General features: G+C 40.6%; 1 protein-coding gene across 3 annotated transcripts; it reads right to left on the reverse strand.

Annotated features, from left to right (window-relative positions):
- Positions 1–1,908: 1,908 nt before the first annotated feature.
- znf618 (zinc finger protein 618) lies at positions 1,909–25,185 on the reverse strand. 3 transcript variants are annotated; one of them, XM_068574119.1, is made up of 16 exons: positions 25,062–25,185; positions 24,815–24,896; positions 17,274–17,559; positions 16,158–16,235; positions 15,832–15,876; positions 15,545–15,595; positions 12,458–12,547; positions 11,931–12,011; positions 10,042–10,131; positions 9,863–9,952; positions 8,573–8,650; positions 8,160–8,204; positions 7,307–7,384; positions 5,927–6,085; positions 4,359–5,464; positions 1,909–4,200 (listed from the first exon to the last, which is right to left on the reverse strand). In XM_068574119.1, the coding sequence occupies exons 3-16, from the start codon at positions 17,530–17,532 to the stop codon at positions 3,646–3,648; spliced, it is 2,805 nt and encodes a 934-aa protein (XP_068430220.1). In that variant the 5' UTR covers positions 17,533–17,559; positions 24,815–24,896; positions 25,062–25,185; the 3' UTR covers positions 1,909–3,645. The 3 variants fall into 3 exon arrangements, with proteins under 3 accessions (XP_068430220.1, XP_068430218.1, XP_068430219.1); XM_068574117.1 differs by having other exon boundaries at positions 17,220–17,559; XM_068574118.1 differs by lacking the exon at positions 15,545–15,595 and having other exon boundaries at positions 17,220–17,559.
- Positions 25,186–27,910: the final 2,725 nt, after the last annotated feature.

Here is a 27,910-nt window from a genome sequence, read left to right on the forward strand (position 1 = left end):
TATAGACTATCACAATGAAAGGATGCGTCTTGGTTACACTGGATCAAGCTGTAAATGGAGGTAAGGAGGGCAACAGTCTGTTCAAAACAACCTGACGTAGTTTACAATGCAGAGCCGTTCATCTTAGATTGACACATACTTTAAGCATTTTTAACCATGAATGCATTTAGAAGAAATGTTTATAATGAAGAAAAACTTACACAACTGCATTTGGGTGCAATAAACCACACCTCATTGCAGTGACACCCGTCTGTTCTTGGTTTTACTCTCAACTTTTCACTCACAAACCCTATAACCTCCATGTGCAGTGTCGTGACTTATCCACATTATACTTCCTGTGTACTTGCAGACCAAAGGAGCATTCATGTTGAACAAAACTTCCCCAAACTCAAACCAAAAGGACGCGTCACAACTCCAACCTCGGTGATGAATAAATGTTGATCTCTGTCTGTAAACTGTCTCTAAAGGGCGAAGTGTGTCAGTATGATGACGCACACAACAATGAGGTGAAAAGAATAGAGAGGACTCCATTTCCAGGTACAGTTCATCCTCCTACTGGCCGACCTTTTCACATCTGTGAGGTCCAAAAAGGGAAAAGGGTGAACTCAGAAACAGGAAATGAATGCTTGAATTTCGAATGGGAGGTTGAATATCCGTCGGGCGTAAGCGTAAGGTGACTTTAACGTAAGTTGCACTGCGCTATAAAGCTGTAAAACATGTCAACATAGATCCTACGATTCTTTACAGTAGAGATTTTTTTAAATTATCACTATTAGTTTTAAATATTTGAATTCACAGAGTGTGATGTCGCCTCTCATTTATGTGGAGCAGCCAAATCATGTGCTGCAAAAATAAACAAAATCCATATGACTCATAGCACAATATCAGTATTGATACATCTCCCTGCTCTGATGTGAAGACCTGATCGACTCAGTACAGGGTGACACAGTGGATACGTGTGCCCGGGCGTGTTATTACTGTTGAAATGATTCCTGATCTCTTTTGTAAACCAAGAGGTGACTTGAACTTTGGAACACAGCACTTGTCAAATACCAGTTGTCCATGATTATTCTTTTAAAAGTCCCCGTTTGTCCACTAGAGGACGCTGTTTCAAACCTTCAGCCAGAGTTCCCTTTGAGTCTACCGGCGTGAACAAAAACCTAAAAGCTTTAAAAACAATAATTCAAAAACATGGTGAAAAGAAGGCCATTGAAGAGCAATAAAAAGGCATGACGTTGGTTCTGACTGAAGGGTTTAAAGCGGCCGCATGAACGAGACTTAAGGCCCAAAAACAGAGATGACAAACTAGTACTTGACAAATTAGTACCAAAGGCGACAAACACATGTACAGTATCGTTTCCATTCATCAAAGTCATTTCAGGAGGTATTGGCTAATGTAAATGTATACTAGAATCCATAAAAAAATAAAACCACTTGATTTCATTAGTACTGGCAGAATTTGCTTTATCCAGAAAAAAATAAACCCTCAGTGATCCATTTGTTTTTGTTTTTTTTGCAAATGGCACGAACTGTGTTTGGGGTGGAAGGTTTCACAAAAGTCAGGGTTCAGTACAGACCTCGGCCTTGAGGTTACAGTTTGGTGTGTTTCGGTACAGTGAGGGAAAGTGGCGGTGCCTGCTCGGGTGCACGCATTCCTGAGGAAATCACGTTGATTTAACAAAAGAAGAAGAAGAATAGTCATACCATAATAATTAGCATTACTAATTAACTGTAGGAATATCATGAGAAGAGTCATTAGATACATTAGAAAATGTGTAGCTCACATGAGGAAGACCATGTTTGTATTAGAACGATCAATGAAGGAAAGAAGAATGAATAAAATTGTATTAATGAATAATACGTTTTATAATTAAGTTGGGAAATAAGAAAATATAAACACGTGTGTGTGTGTGTGTGTGTGTGTGTGTGTGTGTGTCGCTGTTTCACCTGCATGTCTCGCTGTGTAAGACCTCCCATTAAATTGAGAAAGATAACAAACTGTTGATGATTTTTCTTTTCAATTTCTAACATAAACAATACCGGAAAGTATTGTATTAGTGTGTAATCTTTTTTTTTTTACCCTCTTGAATGAAAAACGCAGTGCAGTGCAAATGATTTACAGCAAAAGGAATTGTGTGAAGCAGCCGTCAACATCAGCTGCGATGAGATAGCTCTGAGAAACCTAACCGCCTCATATGGCTGAATAATTACAATAATATTAATATTTTCAGTGATTCGTGATCCTAAATTAGACACTTCAATGTCAGAGGTGCAATGGCAGTAGAGGTTCACCTCTTGAATCGCTTGTCATACGCCAATGAAAACACCGCACATCAGAAAAATGCACACCATCGTATCTGGTTGGTCAAGAGATGCCTGCATGTGACTGGTGCTTTATTATTTTTGCTTATTGATTCCTTCGTCTCAGCTTTACATAGAAAAATGACAATAAAAACAACATTATTGGCCGAGGTGCATGTTCCTATCGCTCAGCCGTCGTGGCAGCAGTATCATCGACAGCGTCGTCTGTTGTACGCAGGGTGTGTACTTGTGTGTTTACGCGTGTTTTGTGTGTAGCTGGTCGACTGTGGCTCAGTGGTTAGCATGCCTGTCTTTCAGTCAGAGCATCGGCGGTTTGAGCCCCGGCTCCGCTAGTCCGTGTCGATGTGTCCTTGAGCATGACACTTAACCCCTTATTGCTCCCTGTTGCCGTGTCTACGGTGTGTAGAGAAACAATACACATCGCTTTGGATAAAAGCGTCAGCTAAATGTAATGCAGTACTGACAATGAAGTATCGATAGAGAGAGACAGTTTCTTATCCTGCTTGATTTTTGTGGTTATAAATCTAACGTTCAGTCCCAATTTCCTTCTCCCCATTGTAGCAATCAACAGATAGAAGGCAGGAGACGAGGAAGCGACGAGACCGTCTCAAGAGACGCGCAACACAAACACTTGTAAAAGCGCTGCGAACACCTGTTTCTACACGTCTGCCCGAGCCGATTTCGGAGAATGTTCATAAATTCAAAATATATCTTGCTCTCGATCTTTTTTTTCATCATATCATTGCCACATTTTGCCCATCACTGCAACGAATTGACTGAGATAAGTTGTCCAATCAGGCTTCGATTGAATTGTCAAACAGTCGACTGCTCAGGGTCACCCCTAGAGGACTTACGGATGTATGTTTTCAGAGGTCTATGACAGTAGTTTCAAGCAGCAAAAAGCTGACTTTACCTGAAAATGATGTGATCCAGTGAGAATAACAGCAGTGTAGCCTATTAGCAGTTCAGTCATCAGGCTGTAATTCTAGTCACTGGCCATGAGAAGACGGATCCTGCTTACGTGTGCATCCCAAACCGAGGGTGGCGAACCAAACAATCTTTTGAGAGTCACCGTTCCACCCCGACATTTTGTCCACAGTCCTTAACAACAGTCCTTTCTCCATACAAAATATGCAATAAGCCGTATAGTTTTATGAGTGTTTGCCGCCTATACAATGTGAGTATCTTGTAAATATCTGTCATGAGAAGTATTTAACACATTTAGGTTTACAGTTGGTCTAAGCCTACAGTATATAAATAATAGTCTTCAGTCATTGGTTGGAGGTGAAGGTTTGGTTGATTAGGGTTGATCAAGCTTCTCTCCTAGCCCATGTTGGAGCGAAGGAAAATGAGTTTGTTCATCTCCTCAGAGGTTACCTGCTGCCTCCTCTTCATAGCCAGGCTCTGCTCGCAGACAGTCACGCACTCGTTGCGAATGCCCACAGCGGGCACAGCCAGGAGCCACATCGCCAGGCGAGAAAGCCGGGGGAACTTCTCGTTCACTGCGGAGCTCCAGAACTGGAAGAGGTCGGGTGAGCCTTGGAGAAGAGGCTCAGCCAGGTACTGAAAAATCTCTTGTCTGACTTGGCTCTGACTCTCATCAGTGCCAGACACCGTGCAAGACGTGGCGGACCCCCGTGAGAGCCCGCCATTGTTTCCCCCTCCCTCTATGCGGCTTATCTTAGGGGTTGGTGGGCCGTCAGTGTCCCGCTCTTCGCCGCCCGATCCTCCTCCTCCACCACCGGTCATGCCTCCATCCCTGGGCTCAGCAGCCATTTCGCACGCGCGGGAGATGATGTCTTCATGCTGGTAGGCCGGCACTGAACACAGCTTGAGCTGCGGGTCGAGGACCATGGCGACCTGGTGGGCTCGTTCGACCTGGAGAGAGACGAACGAGACGATGACTGCGGGTTCCTCCGAAAAAAAACAATCACTCGTACGCATGCATCATATGTTAAGGCTCCTGGTATAAATCTACACATTAATGCATTCAAGCAAAGTTCAATAAGAAAGAATAAGCAACACCCGTTCAGTACCTTGAAGTTTTCCTTCAGCGCTTCGAGGAAGTAGTGGCAGAGTTTGCTCGCCGTGCCAGTTCCAGCCTCTCCAGCCTTGGACGTGAAAAACTTCTCCAAGCGAAGGTACACGGGCAGCACCTGCTGTAAGGTTGGTCTCCTCTGGCTGCTCAGCTCCAGAGCTGCCAAACGCAGAGGTGCCAGCAGACAGGACAGCGTACCGAGCAGATGCTTGTTGAGACCTTGGAGGAGCGGCGACGTGGTCTTGCTGCGTCCAAACGCCTCGCAGATCTGTTCAAAGTGGACGTGGACCTGCAGAAGCGCTTCGGCCGTGCTCTCCCAGCAGGGAGGGGTGGGGCATTGTGCGGGGCTGCCCTGCGTACCTTCCTCCGTTGTGCTCGTGGATGTTTTGGTGCAATGCTCCTCGCGGAGGGACAGCGCGGTGGAGCCCGCGATCTCTCGGCACGTCGACAGAAGCTCGGCCAACTCGTGGAGACCTCGAGCCTGGAGGCTGCGCTTTCCCAGCACGGCCTGGACCACCGCGCCGAGCGAACAGCCCGCGCACCGCAAGCATATCCTGCTGCGGCCGCCGCCGCCGCCGCCTAGCGGCGATCCCGCGAACCCAGCTGCCCACACTTTGGGCTCGGAGACGTACACGGTGCGAATGTCCGACATCACAAACTCGGACAGCACATTCTGCACCCAGTGGTGAATCTGCTCGGGCCCTTCCCTCAGCTCCGCCTCCCTCACGCCGAGCACATAGCGCTTCAGCCGGGACCCTTCCACCTGGTAGGCTGTGAGGACGTAGCAGGCGTCTGGGCCCGACGTCTGGGAGTGGCAGGTGACGGCGATGCCGAGTGACGCGTTGGAGCCCAGAGCACACGTGACTTTGACTTTGACTTGGTTGTACATGCGGGGCAGCTGACGCAGTGCCAAGGCACTCATGTTGCCGAATGCATCACGGGTGGAGTAGGCACCATGACGAGCACCCGTGTCCACAAAGGTCTGTGCCAATTTCAGGAAGTCCTTGCTGTTGAGCACGTTCAGCATGCTCAGGTCTGAACACATTACCCGTAAGAGGCGCTCAGCCACCTGCTGTCGCTCCTTCTCAGGTAGTCCGTTATTCTCTGCCAGCGCGGACAGCAGATGGATGGATAAACAGAAGATACATAATTAGTGTTTATGTTGTTTGGATTATAGATTTTGACAGAACGTGCAGAGTATTGTAGAAGGGAAAAGGAAATACTGAATCAAACAAAAATAATGAAGACGTGGCAGTAACATGGGCGATAAGCTGGCTTTGTTGTACAGACCACATTCACTTTGAAACATATACACATGGCGTTAGTGCAGAATCCTTCTCATGCAAATAAACCTCCAATGCCTCGAGTGCAACATAAATGAGTGTCTGGGGGGAGAAGGTCTGGTTCCTCAGCTAGAATCAAACCAGAGGCTTCATAATAATTCCTTTCAACAATTCCCTAACCAAACAGTGGACATAGAGTCAAGGGCGACACAAACATCTTCACAGTCTGTTCTTGCAGTAACTCTAACGGTGTGAGATGAGTTCAGTTGGTTGGGGAACTTACGGCTGACTGTGTGGTTCCTCTGGGGGATACTTTGAGGTTGGATTTGTAGTTTAACTGAGGAATGGGCCTGAGCCGGAGAGCCCCTCCACAGCTGCTCCTGAGGACCGGAGGCTGAGGAGGTTTTGGGAGAGTCCCCTTTTGTGTGGTTTTCATTGTCCGCTGAGGAGATACAAACATGGACCATGAGGCAGAGGTGACAGTAGTGTCTGGTTTGAATGACAAATAGTGTCGGTCAAATGTTTCCAGTGGAGAAAAATGTACGGAAGAAAATTATAACACGAAATTAAACAAAAGAAAAAGAATTGTCAGCAAAAGAAAAATGACAAAAATACATTACTTGGCCTCCCTAAATCTGTCATTAACAAATGATGCATTCATAACGAGATTTAAGTTTACATTTCTGTTTTAATTATTAATTTGTTTCCTGTTTATTTTCCTGCCAATTCACAAATAAAGAGGAGCCACGAGGCTCACAGGGTACGTATGAAGCCAACAACAATTCTGAAATCAGGGAACTAAGAACACAATCTTGAATTATTTGAAGTTATATTATTACTTGTGTACAGCTTTTGTGTATTCCATGTGTTTTGTTTCCATTGGTGAAGCTCGGATAAGCTTAATATTTAAAGACTAGCCAGACGAAGGGAACGGACAGACAACATGAGTCATCTCTAAGAGGCTAAACAAACTGCCCTGAAGTCATTAATCAAGTAAAAATAACTAACATTTGGAGAAAAGCTTCTCAAATATGGGTATTTGCTTGCTATTCTTGTTTTTTCATGCCACTAAAGCTTTACTTTTATTTTGACAAAATATTTGTTTGTTGTCCTAAACTTTTTGTATGCATTTGATTTGTTTGTTCTGAATTCACAGAATTAATGCTTTATTGTGTAACACTAATCACTTATAGTGCAGGGTGTGTTAGCCCAGGATCATTGAATCTTGTTTTTCTGAGGATATATTGTTTGTTGTGTGTAGATTCCTTCGCACACGACGTAAACAAGCCAATCCCCACGAAGCCCACCCGCTGGGGTCTTGAGATTGGAATTTGCCTCCATTTCTGACATTTTATGGACTAAATGATGATTAAAATTGAGACAAATAAAGCAGAGGATGATGCACTGTGTACATGGCTACATGTGAAATGCACTCAAGCTTTGCAGCAATGTATCCAGTCGCCTCAGAACCAGATCTGCAACAACCCGGACGACAACAATGTCTTCTTTGGAATTGTATATCCAAATGTTGTGTTCCTCAATAAACAATTCTGGTTTGTGTTTGATCTGCCTTTCACATGCATTGCAGCCACTCAGGGTGTGTTCACACTTTGTGTTTGCTTCCCTTGTCGAGCTGAACATGCACTTGTATTAGTGGACTCACCAGCGTGGGACTGCATGTGCTCCAGCAGGTTGTTGTAGAACTGGAACTGGATGCCACAGGCACCACAAGTGTAGGGTTCTAAAAAATCACAAGGCCCAGAAGAGCGTTGACTCTTTGATGGAGGAGAAAATAAATACACTGTCCATCTGCTAGCCTGTAATATCCCCTTTATACACGCTGGAAGTCAGTTCCACTAAGATCATGCTGCTTTTTGTGATTTTTGAAGCCCAACGTGACTCAATTTGCAACAGCATTTCTGAAAAATTGTGATGCAGTTTTTGTGTTAATTTGCAAGTATAATAAAAAAATAATTGCAGCTTTGTTTAAATTTTGTATGCCGTGGCATCCTAGTGGGGTTTAAGGCGCTGGCCATGTAATCACAATGTCCCTGGTTTGAAAAGGCTTTGTTCCATGTCCCCGTTCCTCTCTCTCTATCTCTCCCCTCATCTGTCCTATCTAATAAAAGGCAACACAAACAACAACAAAAACATAATAAATAAAAGGTTTACATGTTTAAACAAAACGTTGAAAAAAAAATAAATCTATCAGCTTGTACTTGACCGCCAAAAGAAAACTTGAAACATTATTTATAGTCAGCCGATGTTAAATTGATTGCCAGTAATTCAAGACAAGAATATTTCTGAACGCAATGAGGCAACTTTTAACAATTCTGTTCATACATGCCCGAGTGATAATCACAATGGATTATAGAGAAACTATTTGCACCAAACAATGACAGATTTTATTATTTATTTATTTTTAAATGGAAGGCTACCAGGAAAAAAAAGGTGAAATGAAAAGAAAAGCAACATGCACATGTCTGTTTCGAGCAGGAAGGCGGGGTTGGACTTACTCTGAGTTGTAGAGAAGTTGCTGGCCACCAGAGGGCTCGGAGTTCCTGTGGACACAGACGAGGGAGTTAAAACCACAGAGCCAGCCAACGGCCCTTTCCCCTTGTTTATTCAGTAAGTGCCTTTAGTGTTTAATGTTATTCTTTTAAATGGCCGGCATGATTTGCAGTAAAATAGCAATTACTCTACATTTCAAGGATTTGGTACCAAACACGATGAGACCTCACAGAAATTTAGATCAGTGACTCACGACAATGTAAATTGTATACAACCAAGTTAAATACAAGCCATTGCAGTGCCAATGTTTACTTGTTTTGCAGCAGAACTGAAAACACTTTCCACCATTCGAGCAGAAATGATTCATTTCCACACAAATACACTCCGATCCAAATGAAATAAGAGACTCGGTGCTCACCGCTTGAATTCTGCGAACTGTTTGTGTCAACCAGACTGGACTGAATTGCACTTTCCAGTTTCCGCCTGAATGGACTGTCTGCAAGTGAAAGCACAGAACAAAACACTGAGTGACATAATAATAATAACGGGAACGGTAATATTCTTAATTCAAGCTGCAAACCCACACAGTTGAGTCGGAGCAAAGTCAATGACATCATGTTGTGTATAAATCTCAGTTTTAGTTTGTGGCATGTAAATTAATCACGCTAACCAGCTTGACAAAGGATCCGAATGTTCATATTCCATTTAAATAGGGTTTTAATTCCTCCTCTTCATTCCATCTTTTTGACCCACTTCTAAGATGTGAGCGTGTGCCATGCTTTAAATAGTTATGGTAGAGCGCTTCTTGGCAGAAAGATAGAGGTGGAGAGAGGGGGTGGGGGGGGGGCGACGACCACAAAATACAGTATCAGCCGAGAGAAAAATCAATGATTTATGACAGCTGGAAAAAAAGATTCACTGATGCCTGCAATGTTGACAAAGGGCTATATATAATATATGGAAATAGTTTGTAAAAATCAATCATTCCATCTAATTTTTTTTTAATGAACAAAAAAATGATTTAAACGTGTTTGGGTGCAATACGACGACACAAAAAGATATAAGAAAATAAATGTATTTCAATGTCCCACTCAAAGTGTGTACTTGACAATTCGCCAGAGGCTAATAGTTTCCAGCAGGGTTTCCACCGATACAGTAGCAAGGTGACCCACAACCCGACGCTGCAACCAATCTTTCAGGATTCTCTCGAATCCTTTTTGCACCGGCTCGGTGTAACACACTTCAGCCGTAGTGGAGCACGCTCTTATGAATTCCTAACACGCCCTCACGGCAGGACTGCGATATCATTGTGACGGCCGCGGTCCTCAAAATCCAACTATGCCAAAATCGAAGTAAACCGACAGGCTGCACTTTAAAAAAAAAAAAATACATTATTCAACAGTCAGGTCAAAAGGTGTTTGGCTTCTGATCAAGTTTGAGGGGTAGTTTTCCCTTTTTATTTATTTCCAGCGATACTATAATGTGTCATGTTGACAAGCTCAGCCAACGTTTTACTTTTCCAATGATGAATTTAATGTAGATAATCTGTACATATTATATTGTATAAATTACTATGATGCGTCGTACGGAGCATGATGATGAGCCTTGATTATCAACATTAAATGACTCACCCTCTGGCGCGATTTTAATCATACAAATCAACTAAACGACAACAAAAATGTAGCGTAGGATAAAACAAAATGCTTACTTTTTATCTTACCAGTTTGGCTGTGGCCAAATTTACTCATATCCATGCTGCCACATTCCTGCACCCGTGAGCTCTTCAAATCAAAGGAGCCTAAATCAAGACAGATTCTCAGAGTCAGTCGTCGTCCAATGCGGCAACGCACATTGACATTGCTTTCAGCAGCAACTACACCAGCTCACCCATTGGCGTGTGAAGAGCAACGTGCTCCTGGTAGGGGTTAAAATACTTGTACTGCTTCCCACAGAACTCACAAACATAGCTTCCAGTTTCTGCAGGACAAGAGAACACAACATCAACACACTGTTTTCACACAAATCCACTGGTGGTAAAATCTGTATTATATCAATTATGATCCAATAAAAACATTTTTTTTTAAAAAAGGGACAGAATCATTTTGTTAACCCTCGTATGGTGTTCATTTTGTTGTTCGTCAGCAGGTGTTGTGGGTCTGTTTTGGGGGTGTTTTAATTCAACACAAACAATTTTCTGCTAAACACTCAACAGATGTTTTCTTCATTCCAATTAGAAGCAATAAAAACAGCAAATATAGGTAATATTTGCCAAATTAGGGCTTAAAGTGGGACTCGTTTTTTTTGTTTTGTTAAGAAAATCAATTAAATTAATTATAATCAAGATATGAGTGGACAAAATTCAACAAATTTACAAATGAAGCAAGGTTGTTCATAACGATTGACTTTTATTTATTTGAATTTCATTAGCATTGAGGTCATTTGACATGGCACAACACACACTTTACATTGAACACATTACATTGTTGAACACATTGTCTTTTCATACCAGCCTATTCAACACACGAGTAGCAGAGTTTCACTGTGTGTGTGTTGCATATGTACTTCTTGCACTTGATGCATGTATATTGCGTCTTTCTGTCCATCCCGGGTCCACACACTTCGCAGCGTTTCTTTTTGTTGCTGCCGGCCGCAAGCTAGAATAATGAAAAGATCATGAGTTTTTACTAAAAACCTCTGTCTCGCAAGCTATGAGCGTGAAACATAAACTGCGGCAGCATCACACACACTTACCTCAGGCTCTGCAGACGGTGGCTCTGCAGGTTGTTGGGTGGACGAGGCCGGCCGCTGACGGGCTGGTCCTGTGCCTCGTCTTCTTTTTGGCTGATGCTCAATCTCATCCTCTTCTTCAAAGTCAGACTCTGAAGTTTCAGAAATATGATCTTCATATTCTGACACTTCTTCATCTGCCTCATCACCATCTTCTCTCTCTCTTCAAAAATCAATCCCACGGCCCTCTCAGCAGAGAATCTTTTGGCCTTCGTGATCGGTCGTGATGAGGAACCAACTGGCAAAGCAACATGTACAGTGGCCCACCTCGAACTGTCAGTTGGGTTAGACAATAAGGATCGGTTCCCGTGAGGCAGAGGGGGGAATGTGTGTGTGTGTCTGTGTTTAGGCACGGGTGCATGAACACACACACACACACACACACACACACACACACACACACACACACACACAGACAGAGGGTAAAAAGTGTGGCAATGTAAGAGCAGGCAGGTCTAAGTGCTTGAATTTTGTATTAATGTTATAAACTTGTGCGGGAACGGCGCGCGCACAAAATAATGAATCATATTATTTTTGTTTTGATGAAAAATGAACACGGGTCCCACAGACCAGAACACCACACAAGGGTTAAAGAAATTAGATTTTACCCCCCAAAAAAGGATGAATCAGTTCATTCAAATTGGGGATTACTTCTGAGGATTTTTATTTCTTTAAGGCGATGACATCATAAAATATGATGGACAATCAAAGCTTCATTCAAAAATATCAATCGAAGTTTATACTTTTGATACAGCCCAACATATGTCAGATGTCTAATGTTCCCCTCTACAATAATCATTGACATATTACCGAAAAAAACCTGAAATCAAATCATTTTGAAACAATGGTTTAGGGTGACAAATCACCCCAAATCTGATCCATATCTTCTGGACCAGAGCTACAATTACCTGCCTAAGCTACTGTGTCAATCGTGCATTTTGTAAATGTGTCTTCTATCTGTGGAGTAAAAGTGCATCAAACAGTCTTACTTGGTCCAATTTTCTGGTAGGGTTCAACTGGCTCCTCCTCTTTAAGGCCATCTACAGGTAACACCACCTGTTCATATGGATCTGAGAGGAATTGGGGAGGAAGGTGAGGATGAAATGGGAAATGTGTGTTAGATTGACAAGGGCACCTGTTTCTTTACATATGTATACAGGTTCTACATTCTTACCAACAACTGTACATGGAGTGAAGCTCTGCATTAACTTATAGTAAGGGAATAATATGACATTGAGTCAAATTACAACTAAAATACACAACCTGGGACATACTATTATTAGTTCAAAGCTTGGATTTGTTGCTCCTTTTTTTGTTGGCAAAAAAAAAGCATTTTTCTGATCTACTCCTCTTTGCTATGCTGCTCAGCTTGTGTTGCTGCTGCAGGAAGTCGGGGCTCTGCTGCAAGGGGACAGTGTGAAATGGGAACTTCACTGACAAATGGCTTTTCAAGGCTTTAAGTTTCAACGGAAAAAAAATAAACTGTCATGCAAATCGTCCAAAAACTCCTGGTTACCATCAACTGCATGCAGGTCACGGTGCTCCTGGAAGCAGCTGTAGTATTTATACTTCTTGCCACAGATGTCACAGGAGTAACGGAAGCTATCTGCAGATGAAGAGATAGAGAGACACCAGCATTGTTTAAAAAGACAATGGATACTTTGTGGTTGACTGAATCCAAAACTGAAATGTAATCCAAATACGAATCAAAAAAACAGCAACACTTTGGTTTGGTGCTTATTTTGCAATACAGGGAACAGGAGAGATGGGAGGAAGTGATACATGACGCACTTACAGTGCATACACTTTAACCACAACCCCAAATCACAGTCATTTCAAATGTTCAGTGAAGTACCTTGTACCCCAAGGGGGTTCAATAGCTTGTTTCACATTTCATTTGCAGGAATGCATTTCATTGTAGTGAAGAAAGAGGGCCAAGGTTCTGTGTAAAGTCGTTTCTGTGTCGGAGAAATTGCTCAACAAACTATACGATTAAAATACGTAGGAAAAGCTTTGATTGCGCTGAGACAGAAACGCAGAGGGAGGCTAAGAGAAATTTGGATAAACAAAACAAATAGGCAGATGAATGCCACGGAAAGTGATAGAAAAAGTAATAATGATTTGATTATTTTTGAGTGACATCTCCGCCGATCAAAAAAATATATATGAAATTCTGTCTGAAGCCAATCTGTTGCATGAACAGCATGACACAAAGCAACTGGAAGACAAAATCAATATCTAACCTCGGTTCTTCCGTTTGTTCAGGTTTAGTCTTCCCTCCGTAATAATGTGCCTGACTGATGCTTCTCCAGCAGAGTCGCCTCACACGCCGTCTGACAAACGCTTCTGTCATTTAACACGAGAGCGACCACTTCTAAACTTTCTCTTCGCCCATTCTGACTCTGTCAAATCATCCAGCCGCACTCTTGGCTGGATTCCTGAGCTATTACAAAGATGTATTTAAATAGTTTACAAGATATGTTTGTTCAACTCTGGACCGATGATTTTCAAGTCTGAATAAAAATTGTTGCTTTTTTAAAGAAAAATGCTTCTCAAACTGCATTTTATTTTGGAAACATAGTAACTGGCTGTTCTGGACATGTGATACAAAGTGTGTGTGTGTGTGCGTGGTGTGTGTGTGTGTGTGTGTGTGCGTGGTGTGTGTGTGTGTCAGTCAGAAAAGTCAACACACTTGATTCATTTCGTTTTCCCTGAATTGGAAACAAGTAAACACAGCTACAAGTGATTATTAGGGGGCCAAACTGTAATTGCATGTGTAACACCTCGAGGCTCCAATACGTTGCATATTCTATAAATATAAATTGGTGTGATTAAAACCGTTTTCCACAAATTAGGGGGTTCTTGGCGTTTGTCAATGTAATTAAAGCTCACATAACATAATTGCTCCAAACACATTCTGATTAAATCGATAACACAGTCACAACATAGATAATTGGTTTCGGACGCATGAACCTAAAAGGCTGGACTTGTGTCTTTACTGCGATGTGTCTGTGTACTGGCTTTAACACACGCGCACACACACACACACACACGCACACGCACACACACACACACACACACACACACACAAACAAAACGGACAGCAGGAGCTTGTTTAAAAAAACAAGTTCTGAGCCCAAGATATGACAACCTTGAACGTCAACGTTGCAATAAAGAAATCAAGCAACTGAATTGCCCACTGCTTTTGATGGATGACTATAAAATATTTCGGGGAAATCCATGACATATAGTTCACATTCAAATGCCAAAGGACAGTTTGCATTTTGCACAAAACTAAAATGTACAGAATCCATTTCACAGTTGATATCACAGAGTTCTGCGCCATAAGACCCAACGCAAAGACATCTGGTAAGTTTCTGCATCGGCCAATCAGATATGAGAAAGGGAAAACACTCAATAATTGTAAAACTCTTATCTCATAGTGTAACTATTATAAACCTCTAATCACTGTTTTGGTCTCTCGTTAAATAGAGTCACGATTCATAAATCAAAACTTTGGCTTTCTGGATCACTCCCACTGGGTCAGGAATACAGAAAATGTGTTTACGCTGAGCTCCTAAAATACTCTCTTCAACTCCAAGAAGTCCACAACAGCAGAGCCTGTGTCGTTTCCTGCTATGCCCACACTCCTTCAGCAGAGGGAAACTTTACAAGCCGTACTCACTGGAAAAATCCAGGATTATTATCAGCTGGCCTGGCGTCATTTTCCTCTGTTGGTTTTTTAACATGCAGACTGGCAATGATCCAGAGAAAGTTGCTATAGTAACAAGCATTAGGAACAAGTCTTGTGTTGAGCAGGCTTAAAGTCGAGGTTTCAGTCGTGTCATACTAAAACCGTGCACGCCTTAAATCTGAGCGCTTAACTCATTTTGCTCATTCATATTTTTTTTCCATACAGAAATCAGTGAATTCAGTAATAGTTAAAAAATAATAATCTTGTTTGATCTTTACTCGCTGCCCCATTCTCACGTCTAAATATGTGGCATCAATCTAAAATGCTTTACGCCATTGCTTTTAAGAATTGAATCAATCAGGTTGTTGTGTTTGTTCTCCAGCAGCTTCTCTGGTCTACTTATGAACACTGTCACAGACCTTTTGGTTACTCTGTTTGTATTCCTCAGAGCTAAAAAAATAAAAAAATAAATAAAATGCAGTTCTGTCTGCATCAAAATGATTGCTCTTTCTTTTCTCCCTGCCATGATGATAGTGCTGCCTTTAAGTGATGTGCACATTCACGTAATGATTGCTGAGAGTGAGTGTAGGAAGCTTTATAAATACCTCTCAAGTACTACTCGGAGGTAGAGTATTTTTAGTCCTAATCAAACTTTCACCACGATTCCTGGGAGTGATTGTAAGATGGCTGCTGAACACAGGGCCTGGCAGCTGATATACGACGCATTAAATAAAGAGCAACATCCCTAAAAACCAGCCAGTACTACCATTGTATGTGCAGTTTCGGGTTTACTTCACTTAAATTTGAGGAACTGATTTTGTAAAACAAAATATCACTGTGAGAATCAGAACATTGTATCCAAACATGAGAGAAATGTTGAGGTAAAGTTGGATGTTGCCTTATAGGTACCTGGTATTAGGATGTCACCTATGGGAAGGCGGCTACAGTGAGGAGACAAGACTGATGGGAGAGAGGGAGGGGGACAATGAGGGTAAATATTATGGCTTTTAGCCTGCTAAAGCCACAAAGAGACAACGGTATCAGTTACACGTCGTGGTGGATTGTTTTTAGTCATCTTCAAGATATCTAGTCAAACAACATCATGTCTGTTAAATAGAGCCAGGTATGAAATAAACAGCTTGTGCCGACATGCTTATTAACTTGTTCACTGGATGAGTGTGTAAACGTGTACTCACTGTTGGGTGTCTGGGGTACGCCATCTGCAACCATGTTATCTGACTCTGTAGTGGATAAAAACACGAGGGGGAGAAGTCAGCCTAAGAGAAATCTGTGAAAAGATGGATGCGCTGAAATTGCTATCTCACATTTAACAATTCAGAGGCCAAAAAGATCAAATATCTTAACCGAATAAAATCCCTAGCCAAAACAGAACTTGCATGACTGAATTAGAGGAAGAAAATCATGTTTGGAGCATCCTGTCAAGAGAGAAACGACGCAGTGACTTCATATTTAGCTTTTTCATAAAGACAATCAACGTGTAAAAAGTAAATAAGCGTCTTACCTCTGTGTGCCCTGACGTGTGTCTGAAAGCAGTTATAATACTTGTACTTCTTCCCACATACCCCACATACATAGGAACCTGCAGGAGAATTCAAAACCATATCAGAAACAGTCACAGAGTCATCAGAACACACATTTTATTGTTTGTTTCAAATGTGAGATGAGATAGAGATAGATATATATATATATATATATATATATATATATATATATATATATATATATATATATATATATATATATATATATATATATATCAATTACTACTCTGAGTACACCAAACATATGATCAATAGTCACTGAATATCCCTTTCTTCCAAATGTTTCAATTAAAATTGAAGCGGCTTTTATCTCAAATCTGATCGATTAGCAAAGTTTGGGAACAAGGCTGAAAAATACATTTTCAATGTTTTGGGAGATCGTTTTATCGCGGTGTCCTTCTCATTTATATACTGAGAATGAGGGTACATTTAAAATTAGAAAGAAATAACATCTGAGAAATAATCATTACTGGCCTCTTGTATTATGTGCAATAGTTTTAGAGAAGTGTACCTGTAAACTGGCAAGTGAAAGTACACTTTGTGTATTTGTGCAAATGCAGGGTCGACTCAAATATGAGCAAAGCATGGGAAACGACTTGCTAACCCGAATAACAAAACAAAATGCTTTTGTCATTTACCCTGATGCTACAGTTTCTAGCCATGCAGAAATGATTGGTTTAATTCATCCAAGTTCTGAAAGATCAGTCTTACAGAAGAAAAATATAATACAAAATAAAAAAGGACGTGAATAACATTCCAATTGTGCTCACAGGATTGTGGAAATTGCATTTTGAACAATATTTCTGTAGAAAGTACCTCCAATAGTGGATTATCCTGAGTAACATAGACTTTGAAAAAAAAAAAAAGCTGCTGCTATGAATTTATTAAAATGTCATTTTTGAATTGCTGTGCACTCTGTTTGTGTTGTTTTGTCAGTCAGGAAGCAAAGTCAGGGTCAAGAGACACCAGACAAGATTGCAGTCAGGAAATGCATGTACACATCCAGATGTATATTCACACACCTATGCATGAGTCTGTGCTCTTCGTTGGTGGAGGAGTACCAAGGGCAAACATACCCTCGGTCTGAGTTCTACGGGATCCACCTCCACTTGCTCCTCCATCATTTCCTCCAATGACAACACAGATCTCAGCCGGGTTGGCGTCACCCACTTTCCCGTTACTCGTCTCTGAGATCCCGGGCTCTTTCTTTATTGTGACAGTTGGTGGACTTGAACTCTTGGTCTTCGGGACTAAGGTTGGCGAGGGACCATCTGTGGCCGCACTCCCACCATCCGCCTGCTCCTTCCCGGGATTGGGTGCCTCGTGTGCACTCATGACTCCGCCTCCTCTGAGCCTGTGCTTCTTTACGAGGGGAAACAACAGAGAGACACACAAAGACGTGACTTTACTGTACTGGAGCAGTGTACATGTCTTCAGCATTGACTTCTCGCTCCACATATGGCATCAAGGCACAACATCAGAACTGACAGGAGAAACGGATGTGTTGTTTTGAAGCCAAAAAGCTTGTCTCGATACTAGCTTGGATTTGTTCCTACCTTGGTACCTAGATAAGTGCAGGCTGCACATCACAAGCAGTAGCCTGCATCCGCCAACTATTGTAAGATGAAAAAAAAACCTGTGAGACAACCACCCTCTTTTTCTAAATACAGTCAAGAGATGTGTGAGCTCAAAATGCACAAGAGGCACCACCTGCAATTTAGGTGACAGTGTTATTTTGAGAACAGAAAAAAACATTTTTTTGTGAGAACAGAGCGGCTTAACTGTTCATAAATGCCTTTTGATGGAATGAATTTCACAATTTTGTGTCAACCAAATGCTTCAATTTTTTTTAAAGTATCCAAATTACGCAACTTGCCACTTCAGGACAAGGCTATAAAAGGCCTCGTCTCGAGAAAGGAGAGATCAAAACGCAACCGTGCAAAACTGAGTTATGCCAGGATGGCTGATATTATGGAAAGAGGGGAAATTGGTCTTCTAAAAATAGCATGCCGATACAGCAACAACAAGCCTTCCCATCGCCCGATACACCTTTCTTTGGATATGACACACGACCGAGAAGCATCAGCAAACACGCCCATGATCTGGATACTGTTGACACAAAACCATGAAGGGTTTCCAGTGCAAATTCCTTACCTTGATCTCTAGGAAAATATACAGCAAGGTCAGCTCAATCATGAAATATAAGCAACGCGGAAGGTTGTGCAAGGGCCGCGTTTTTTATTTGTTTCCTAAAACCTTCTGTAACCGTTATGAGGAACAAGCTTGGACATAACTTTATGTCGTTATAAAAAGTCCACAAAATATCTCATGGAGGGTAAAATATTTGTTTCCCCTTGTAGATTAATCCAACAGTCAATCGACAAACAGATAATCAGCAACTATTTGGCTAATCAATTCATAGTTTTAATAATGCCAAACAATATAAATGCATTTCGGAAACGTTTTTTCAAACAAATGACGAACCAACGACAATTTTATCTTGTGCTCTGGGAAACATTCTTCACTGTTCTTTTAGGTTTTATTGACTCATAGAGAAAGTAACCAGTAGATAAATACATAACGTCAATAAATGTTAGCCCCAATTACATGCAAGCCTTATTATTTGCAAACATAAAAAGGTGTGTGTGTGTGTGTATATATATATATATACCACCAGTTTAAGGAGTTCACGTGTTACACTTGTGTACCAGAACAGTTTCAGAACATTATTTATGGATGCATCTTTTTCTAAAGCCAGAAATCATCGAGAAAGCCTTTGACATTGTGACACTTGTGTTGCCATGAATGCAGTCGTCACACTAAATGAAAGGTAAATTATGAATGCAGGCCCTCACAGAAATATTTTGGGTCAGCAAAGTTAGTGGCCCATATATTGTCCACGCAGCAGTGCCAAATTTTACATCCCAGTGACATCATAAACTGAATGGTCAGCTCTCCACTTTCCAGCTCTGGCACAAGGGTGAACTTTTGAAATGGTCGGCATCGCTCAGCTGCAGAGGGAACCGTTCTTCTCATACATTTTAGATCTCTGATTTAGGTAAAAGGAGTCAGACAGAAGTTGATACATGTTTTGTTTCTGGTAAATTGGTGTGCAAACTGTACTAATAGCATCGCAGCATTGGATTACAATACAGTGTGTAATATCATGAGACTTATCTGGTCCATAGCACTACATCAGTGTCATCCCACACCTTCATAACGTCATGAAACTTTCACAAAAATCTAATTAAATCCATAAGTATCACCACAGACATGCAGCACTGTTTTTCTTTCACGTTGAAAGGAAAAATGAGATAAAACAAAGAGCACCTGCGAGTTAAAGAGATTGAACTTTAACATTTTCTGAACTCGTAAAGAAAGACATGATGTAACTGCAGAATACAGTTGGATTATGGGAATTAATGTGGTGGCCAAAATAAACTTCTCAAGCATGTGTATCAGCAGTGGTTTAGTTTTAACTTTGTGTTGCCCGTTACTCATTTTTACGAGACTTAAAGTCTTGACTGAAAAATATGCAGTCAGCCAGTCTGTGTTTTTGTTACAATTATAAAAGTTATAATGTTATTAAGCTTCGTCTTGCCGAAAATGTGCATCACAAAAAAATACACTAAAGCCAGGCGTTTCTGTCTCTGCAGTTTTTTTTTCAAAAACATAGCCCAAGGGGAAGCACTTTCAAAGTGGAAAACACCGGTATCTGGCATTGTTCTGGCAGAATTTACACTGGTATGAGTATATTCTACTATGACAAGTCTAATCCCCCACGCATACAAATAGGAATGTGTCATCATTGTTCTTTTATGAATGATGGGGAAAAAGGCCTTCTGTCAGCTCGACTTCCAGCCAAAGCAAATGACGACAACACAAAAATAGTCACTCTCAACTTTGATGAGTAATGAGTTAAGTAGATTTACTGAACAACCAGTTGGTGGACATAAATAGCATACATAGTAGTGTATGGTTAACTTACAGGCTAATATTTCACATAAAGAACACATGTCAACCTCATAAAAGCACATTGTTAAAGATTGGACCAGTTTGGGCCACTTCACCACGTTTAAGGTGCATTATCGATCTAAACTTCTCACGCTGATTCATTTAAATAACAGTTTGAGATAATCACTAAAAACAATTATTAGACAGAAGGAAAACAGATGTTTAGCACAATTACATTTTTGTTTATGACCTCTCATTAATAAGCTCACTAGTAAGGGTCTATAAAATTATTAGTTAGCTACACTTTGGCTAACTACTATGGCACAATGCCGATTAACATCGATCAACAATCACAGAGGCCATTTTATCTGCAGATGCAGCACTTTTACATACTTAAAGTTAAATAATACTGCTGCACATTTACTAAAGTGGGATTTTGAATGCAGGAATTTGACTTGTACGAGATGTATTTGTACTTTGTTGTATAAGCAAAGGATCGGAGTACTTCTTCCTTTACGGCTCGTTACTTTCAGAAAACTGAGTCTTCCTTATCTACGACAAGTTTGCTTTTGAGTAAAAAACAGAATAGGAAAGTCTCTGTTGGCACAATCCAGCTCATAAAACATGCTAACAAACGGTCCTCAGTGCCCACTAAACACGAGCAGCCTATTCTGTAGCGGAAATTAAATAATGGCGGAATTAACTGACTTTTGTCATCTTTAACCAAATGAAATGATGGCAAAGACGCATGCACGCATATCTGAATCAGATCCCTTCGTCATTCCCCGTGCAGCATTTTAAAAGCATACCCTGAATGTTAAAAACGCTTTCCTCTAATTAAAGTCAAAATGCAACATGTCCGGCCTTCTGTTCCTTCACAGTCTGAGGCTCCTGATATGCTGTAACCTACAGCGCTTTGCAGAACCAAAATGTAATCCAGATGCACATTTGCTTGATGTTATCCTCACAAATAAGACACAACCGTAACCAACTAAAACAAAAAGGAAAGGAAAAATAGTTCAATTAAATCATCAAACGCTATTTGCACATCAAAGATCTATAGATACTATCATTGGAATAGGCATCGTATTATGGAGGAGTGGCATTGTGATTTATGTCAATCTATTAAACTGGTTGTCTTTTTTATTTGGCCCAGCTGTGTTCTAAAAAGACAATGCATGCATAAGAACAACAATGTATGAGAGCAGTGTCCTAAATGCATGCAAGGGTACAGAATAAAGAGGTTAGGCATACGAGGAAAACATCTCTAGGCCATACCTCTGTTCAGAATTCAGCGTTTAGTCGAGGTACTTAAAATAATTGGCCTATATTTGGGCAGTACTGTATCTGCAAAATAATGAAGTAAATCAATCACTGTGCTTGGTTAAAGCAGAAAACCGTGTGCTTCTAACTTGGGAGACATTTCCTTACTTTGAAATGAACCTTGCGATGCCAAAAAGCGCTGTGCTCGGCATGTCAAGTAGATGGGAATAGAGAATCCAAATATAAAATACAAATTTGTTTAAGGCTCATGAAAATGTTTCCACTCTGGAGGGATTAAAAATAGGAATCAGCTAAAATGGGGGATGATGGGGGTCACTTCAATCACTGCACATTTATATTATCCAGAGCAGCCAAAACCTTTTCTCACACTCAATGCATTGCTTTCCCTGTTTCTTTAATCAAATGGACATTTTTTTCTGTCTCCTGTAATAAATGTCTTCCATGGTGGTGTATGATCAATGATTTCAAAAAGCAATAATGCCGAGAAATGGATAAACCCCCCCCCCCCTTTCACCTAAACTCCCAACTCTCTCTCTCACACACACACACAGTCAGACAGACAGACATACACACACACACACACACACACACACACACAATGCTCTGGAAAAAGAAACTGTGTCGTCTAGTAAAATTCCATCAGCATACACTCAAAACCCCCATAAAAACCTTTTCAATCTATATGTTAATGCCACGAATTAAAATTTAATAACAAGAGATATTGAAAAGCAGACTTGAATTATACAAAAATAAATCCTGAAAGATCAGGGCCCTAAAATTAGAAATTCAGGGCGGCATCCGGTCTGCTGCTAAACCCTTGTAGGCTGGCAGATTAAATTTTTGATGAAAATCAAAATTGCACTGCACACTGACGCAGACGCAGCAAACCTGGCACTATTGTGATTTATGGATTCATTAAACCCACGGGAGTTTCACCCCCCTCCCCTTTTCACTCACAGAAATGAGATTTGCTTTGCTGAAAATTTGTATTTTCAGAAAAGCTACTCAGGCTGTGCTCTACCTTTACAAAATGGTCAAGGGAAAAAAGAAGCGTCTGTGTACACAACCACTGCACGTAAACAGGACTAATTTTCATTGCTGCGGCAATTGAACGTCCCGATGCATTATTCATGAAACCAATAATATTTTTCGCAAAGGAAGAGGCAGGAAAATATGTGAAGAATGCACAGATTTTCTTTTTTTTTTATTAATGCAGCAGCTCCAACCCACAGAAAAAAAAGCCATTCCCTAGAGACTATTTTAAGTGAAGCCATTTTCAGCCATTTTCAACATGCCACTAAGGAAAAAAACTGAACATAAGGTGTTTGCAATGTTTGAAAAAAAAAAGGAAAAAAGGATGAACGTTTGTTCAGACACATCGAAGCACGGATCACAAATCTGCAATTGTGCTTTAACAAAGAGACCCGGCCATGACAACAAAGACATACACCGTTTGTGTAACTGAAAACAAAACCTCTGCACCACGTTAATGACAATTAGAGCAGCAACTATGGTTCAAAAAGTGAAACCCACAGGCTGTGATATGATCAGGGCCTGGAGGGACAAGTTTCACCTCTCCATCCAAACTATTTGCTCCAAATAGCCTCAGTGAATCAAATCTTTTGTTCTTTTAGGTACAGACAGACCAGCATTCCTTTTACTGTACTTAAAATGAGAACACTCCCAGAATGCAGTTCCCGGTAAGCATATCAAAGTGTAAGGTGGTTTTCACTGCGACATTATTCCTGAGAACGTTGCGTCTATTACTCGGCCCTTCAGTTGTTCTGTGTAAACATTCCCATCACTCACCGAGTGATCCTACCTTATTAATGAACCTGGGACACTGGTTGCCTTTCTGCACTTCTGTACTTTCACTGAAACTCCTGCATTTTGATTAGACTTTCCAAGCAAAGGTCAGAATTTACACCCAGATTTTGCATACCAGCCATACAATTTCCACCAGCGCTTTCAAATTTATACATATTTGAAGGTCAGCATTAAAATTACCAAGAGCAAAATGGCCTCCACAGTTTCCCCTTACATTTAAATAAAAGCAAGCCATGCAAGATGGGAAACTGTTTGGCGTCTGCAGGATTAATATAAACAGTGGAGCCACTGGTTGTGATTGTTTTTCCTGCCCCTCAAATTGCTGACATGGTCTTTCATCATCCAGTGCTGTTCATTTCACTTTGGATAGTTATTTTCCGCTCACACATTTCCAATCTCTCGGAAATAAAAGCCCAAATTGTTCCATGTTTGCTCGGTAGTATATTGTATCTGTTAACCCCACCATCACTCAAACATACACACTCACGCATACACAAGCAGAAGAAGCTGAAAATTACACTTAGTGTGAATGTTACACTAAAATGATTCATAGTGGATTTAGATGATTTATGTTTTCTTCATTCATTTCTATGTCACACACTCATTGTAATGAATGGTTGAACATTTAGCAAAATAATTCAAGTCTTGGACATCCGTCATGAATAAAAACCAAAGAAGGAGCAGCATCAACTTGCAGCAGTGCTTTAAATGCAGTATTAAAAAAGGTCATCTTGCATTAATTAGCATGAGAGCACGAGATACTTTGTATTTTTCATTTACAGACGACGTCTATTCATGTCGAACAGCACGAGGACATGTGTCTCCATTCGCACACACCAACATGCATTTGGATAAACAAGTCTCAAAAACTAGTCTCATTAAAAAAACAAAAATAATAATTTATCAAAAATGACTGCCTCCAGGTGGCGCCAATGATACATATTTAAAATAATCTCTGCCCCCCCCCTCCCAAAAAAAATGTAATTCGAAATGTAATTTTTGACATGACGACACTTTAGTTCCTTCGTGTCCGTCCACGCTGACTATCAAACGGTTTGAAGGAAGCAAAAGTAGCGACAGTGTCGCGCGAGTTTCAGGGAAGAAACTCCGAAGCTCTGCCTAAAAAAAATTTGCAGGAAAATTCACAAAACATGGCTGCAGGAGGTTTTTGTGTTTCAGATTGTTCCTCCCCTCCTCGTCCTTCATGTTGCCACTATCGCCCGGTCCCCCCCGTGCTCCATCGGAATACACGGGGCTTTTTAACTAGGCGGTGGATGTGTGCACACAACCCGGCTGCACGGGCGACTAGTCAGCAGTTACACGGAAACTTCATTACGAGAATTCAGTCTAAAAAAAAAACATCAACAGATTAGGACTATTTCGGATTGTCTTTAAAGCCTGCACCTGGCTCAGTGGCTGGCAATAGTGCGAGCAGACTGCCATGGTCGTTGGATAAGTAGAGTCGGACTCGGACTAAACATTCGCCACTGAAATTTCTCAAATTTAGGATTTCTAAAATCAGAAAAAAAGAAAACATAGGGGTTTGACATACCTCCCAAAACGATGCAGCTCATGCGAAACAGGGCTCCCGCTCCAGAGATATTCCCTCCCCGACCAGAGAGGTGACTGCACAACTGCTTCCGCAAAAAAAAATTGTGAATTAGTTATTAGAAATTCCAAATGTTCAATTTTTTTTTCCCACCACAGCGGTTTTTTTTTTTTTGCCTCCGCGACACGCTACGTTACATTATTAGAAAAAGTGTAATGGCGCGATGAATCCTAATTTTGCCGACGTTCACCTCAGTCCGTGCAAGCTCTCCGTTTCTGCCTCGCGCAGGTTTGTGTTGCGGTTCCTCCTGAGGAAAATTTCGTCCGCCATATACAAGAAGGGCAGATTCCGAAATTGCAGCGCCGGCCTGTATATTAGCCCTACATGAAGAAAAAAAAGAAAGAAAAAAGAAAAAAAAGTCTGGGAAGAAGACTAAAAAAAATAGTTGGTCGGTTATAAAGTTGCACAGGGAAGAAAAAAGAGACGGTGAATTACGCAGAGGAAACTGTTCTTGCTGCAGCGCTCCACTGGTGAGACGTGGGGGCATTTTGATGAGATGATACCTTCGGATTAGTTGAATATTATACATGATGCGCTTTCTGGGTCAAACTACGATCACATACATGTCACGGTTCTTTTCCACATGTTGTTATTGTTACTCATAACATGGAGAGGAACATAGAAACCTTATGCTCCGAAACTGTTTAATACGGAGGTGTTTCTAATGTTTATTTTACATAATCACACCAAGTATAACTCTGACAAGACTTTTGAACAAAAAGAGTGACATCAAATCTATTAAATCGGTGACTGTCGGTGCCATCCGCTGCAGAAGTCTCCACATAGTTTCTCCAGAAACCCAGGGCAAGGTTTTGGTTGGCCAACACATTTTCATTTCAAAACCCTACTCTGAGAATTAGCAATCTTTTTTTTCATTTGAAATAGTTTAGTTTTTGTTTCTGGAGAAAAATAATTGCGCCAGGATGTTTATAGAAAGAGCCTTTTCTTGTCAACAAATGATGTATAGCATTTATAATTATCAATTATGCGTTTATAGGCTGTACATTTGGGTGTAATTATTTATACAAGACAATAATATAAACATGTACACTTACAATAATAAGATGAACGATGCCACAATAATAATGATGATGATAATAATAATATAATAATATCAGGAAAGTACTATAATAACATTTCAGAGATGCAATATAGCAACCGTTCCCATGGGCAGATGAGCATTAGCCTTCAATAAATACATTAAAGACATTATTAAGCCTTTTTATTCTCTACAGAATCCTTAATCTTTCTCAAGTGTCACTTTATGTGGTGAGTTGTTTTTTTGCCTTATTTTGTAGAGTACAACATCTGAAAAGCTCATTAATCATCTGAAGAATAATTTGTGGTAATTATTTTAGAATGTATTAATGTATCCATCAATAAATTGTATAGTTGGTGAGTTAGCATTTATGGGAATACTTAGATCATTTGAAAATGAATAAATTCAGTATTATTTCATCTCTGACTATCAATCCAGCATTTTTTTTCTATTAAGGTTTTCTTTCTGTTTTATTGTACTTTGAATTATAGCGTTTCTAATTATTTTTTACACGGATGACATACATAAACTAGCTGGGTTTTATGGGTGTCTAAAACCTTCTTATTTTGTGTCAGTTTGCACAATGGTTAGGTTGTAGCATTCATAATAGATCTTGATAGAGCTTGACTTGTTTTTAGAAATGAGGTTTACAGTCTTTTCAGGTTAAACTGTATCTGGAACATCAATTCTTAACTAGATTTCCCGGCAAAAGCTGCACCACGAAGACCAAGAAACACTCCAAAGTAATCTGTGACCGTTATTGACAAGTGAGAATCAAGGGAAGGATGCAAGAAAATGTCCAAGGCATAGTGGGGTCAATCAACAAATATGGCATAAACGCAAATCTGCTTCCTTAAACACTGAGTATCCCTACAAGAAAGGCCAGTGATGGAGACCATCAAAAAGGTTTACGGCATTTTAGAAGAAGCTGCACGCGTCCAGCTGCTTCAGAGGGTGGAGGAAGAGAAAGTTACCTTTGAGGGAAAAAAGGTAGTTTCCCAGAGATGCTGAAACAATGAGTACCAAATGGAATAGTTTCAACAGATCAAATACATGTTTTTTGTGCATCACACTTATACTAAACACTAAACACTCATCACATCAGCAGAAAAACAACATCTACTGTACCCTAAATCCTGGTGGAGGCAGCGTCATGCTGATGCTTCTCTGCAGCAGGCCCTGGAGGGCTTGTGAGGGTGGGGGGGTCAAATGAATGCAGCAAAATAAAGAAATCCTGGAGGAAAGCTTGCTGCAGTCTGCAACTTGGGCGAGGATTTCTCTTGAAGCGAGACAACGGCCCGAAACATGGAGTTACAGCTACACGTGAATGACAACAACGACAACAATGTTTATGTCTTGGAACGGCTGAGTCAGTCCAATCAATAATTTGAGGCGGTACTGAGAAATTGCCGGGAACTTGCGTCTCTTTTGCAACTTCAGAGATGGAGCAGTTGAGGTAAAATTGCATTTTGTCCAAATATAAAAAGCAATAGAGATCAATCTGCAGAGACTAAGAGCTATCAATGCTTTCAACACAAAGGTGCCTCTGTTGAATTAATTGACGGATGTGAAAAAATATATTTTGTGAAAAATCAATCCGTAAAGTTTTCACTTTGATTTGGTTTATTTTGCTTTTCAGTGTCAAGAAAGACTAATTATTATACCCGCTCATTCAATGATGGATTGTTGTAAAACAACACAGTGTCCATTATGAAAATGTATTTTACTTTCATAATGGGTGAAGAATGATTTATTATACCTCTAATATCATCAAGCAAGGTCACTTGAGTCGACTATAAACTAGATGTGATTCATATTTGAAAAAGCTTACCTAATTTCTTGCTATCTAAGAATACCTGAGACATGATGACACAACCAGAACTAATCAGGAAATAATTAGCCTTTTGCTATCATGAAATGACTGATACTTGTCTGAGGTCTTGCATATGTTTACAATATGAATATTGACTCATAAGGTAATGTATCCTGTCTTCTTAAAA

The sequence above is a fragment of the Clinocottus analis genome, unplaced genomic scaffold (assembly GCF_023055335.1).
Source record: "Clinocottus analis isolate CAN_PGR_092001 unplaced genomic scaffold, fCliAna1.0.p SCAF_13, whole genome shotgun sequence".
Lineage (NCBI taxonomy): Eukaryota > Metazoa > Chordata > Actinopteri > Perciformes > Cottidae > Clinocottus > Clinocottus analis.

Bases quoted from the DNA above. Each gene is read 5' to 3' on its own strand.
- znf618 (XM_068574117.1), bottom strand. From the start codon at position 17,532: ATGAGTGCACACGAGGCACCCAATCCCGGGAAGGAGCAGGCGGATGGT. The intron at 15,877-16,157 runs GTAAGACGCTTA...TATCCACTACAG, and splicing joins ACACGTCAGGGCACACAGAG to AGTCAGATAACATGGTTGCA. The intron at 10,132-11,930 runs GTAAGACTGTTT...CTTGTCCTGCAG, and splicing joins CTACCAGAAAATTGGACCAA to AAACTGGAAGCTATGTTTGT.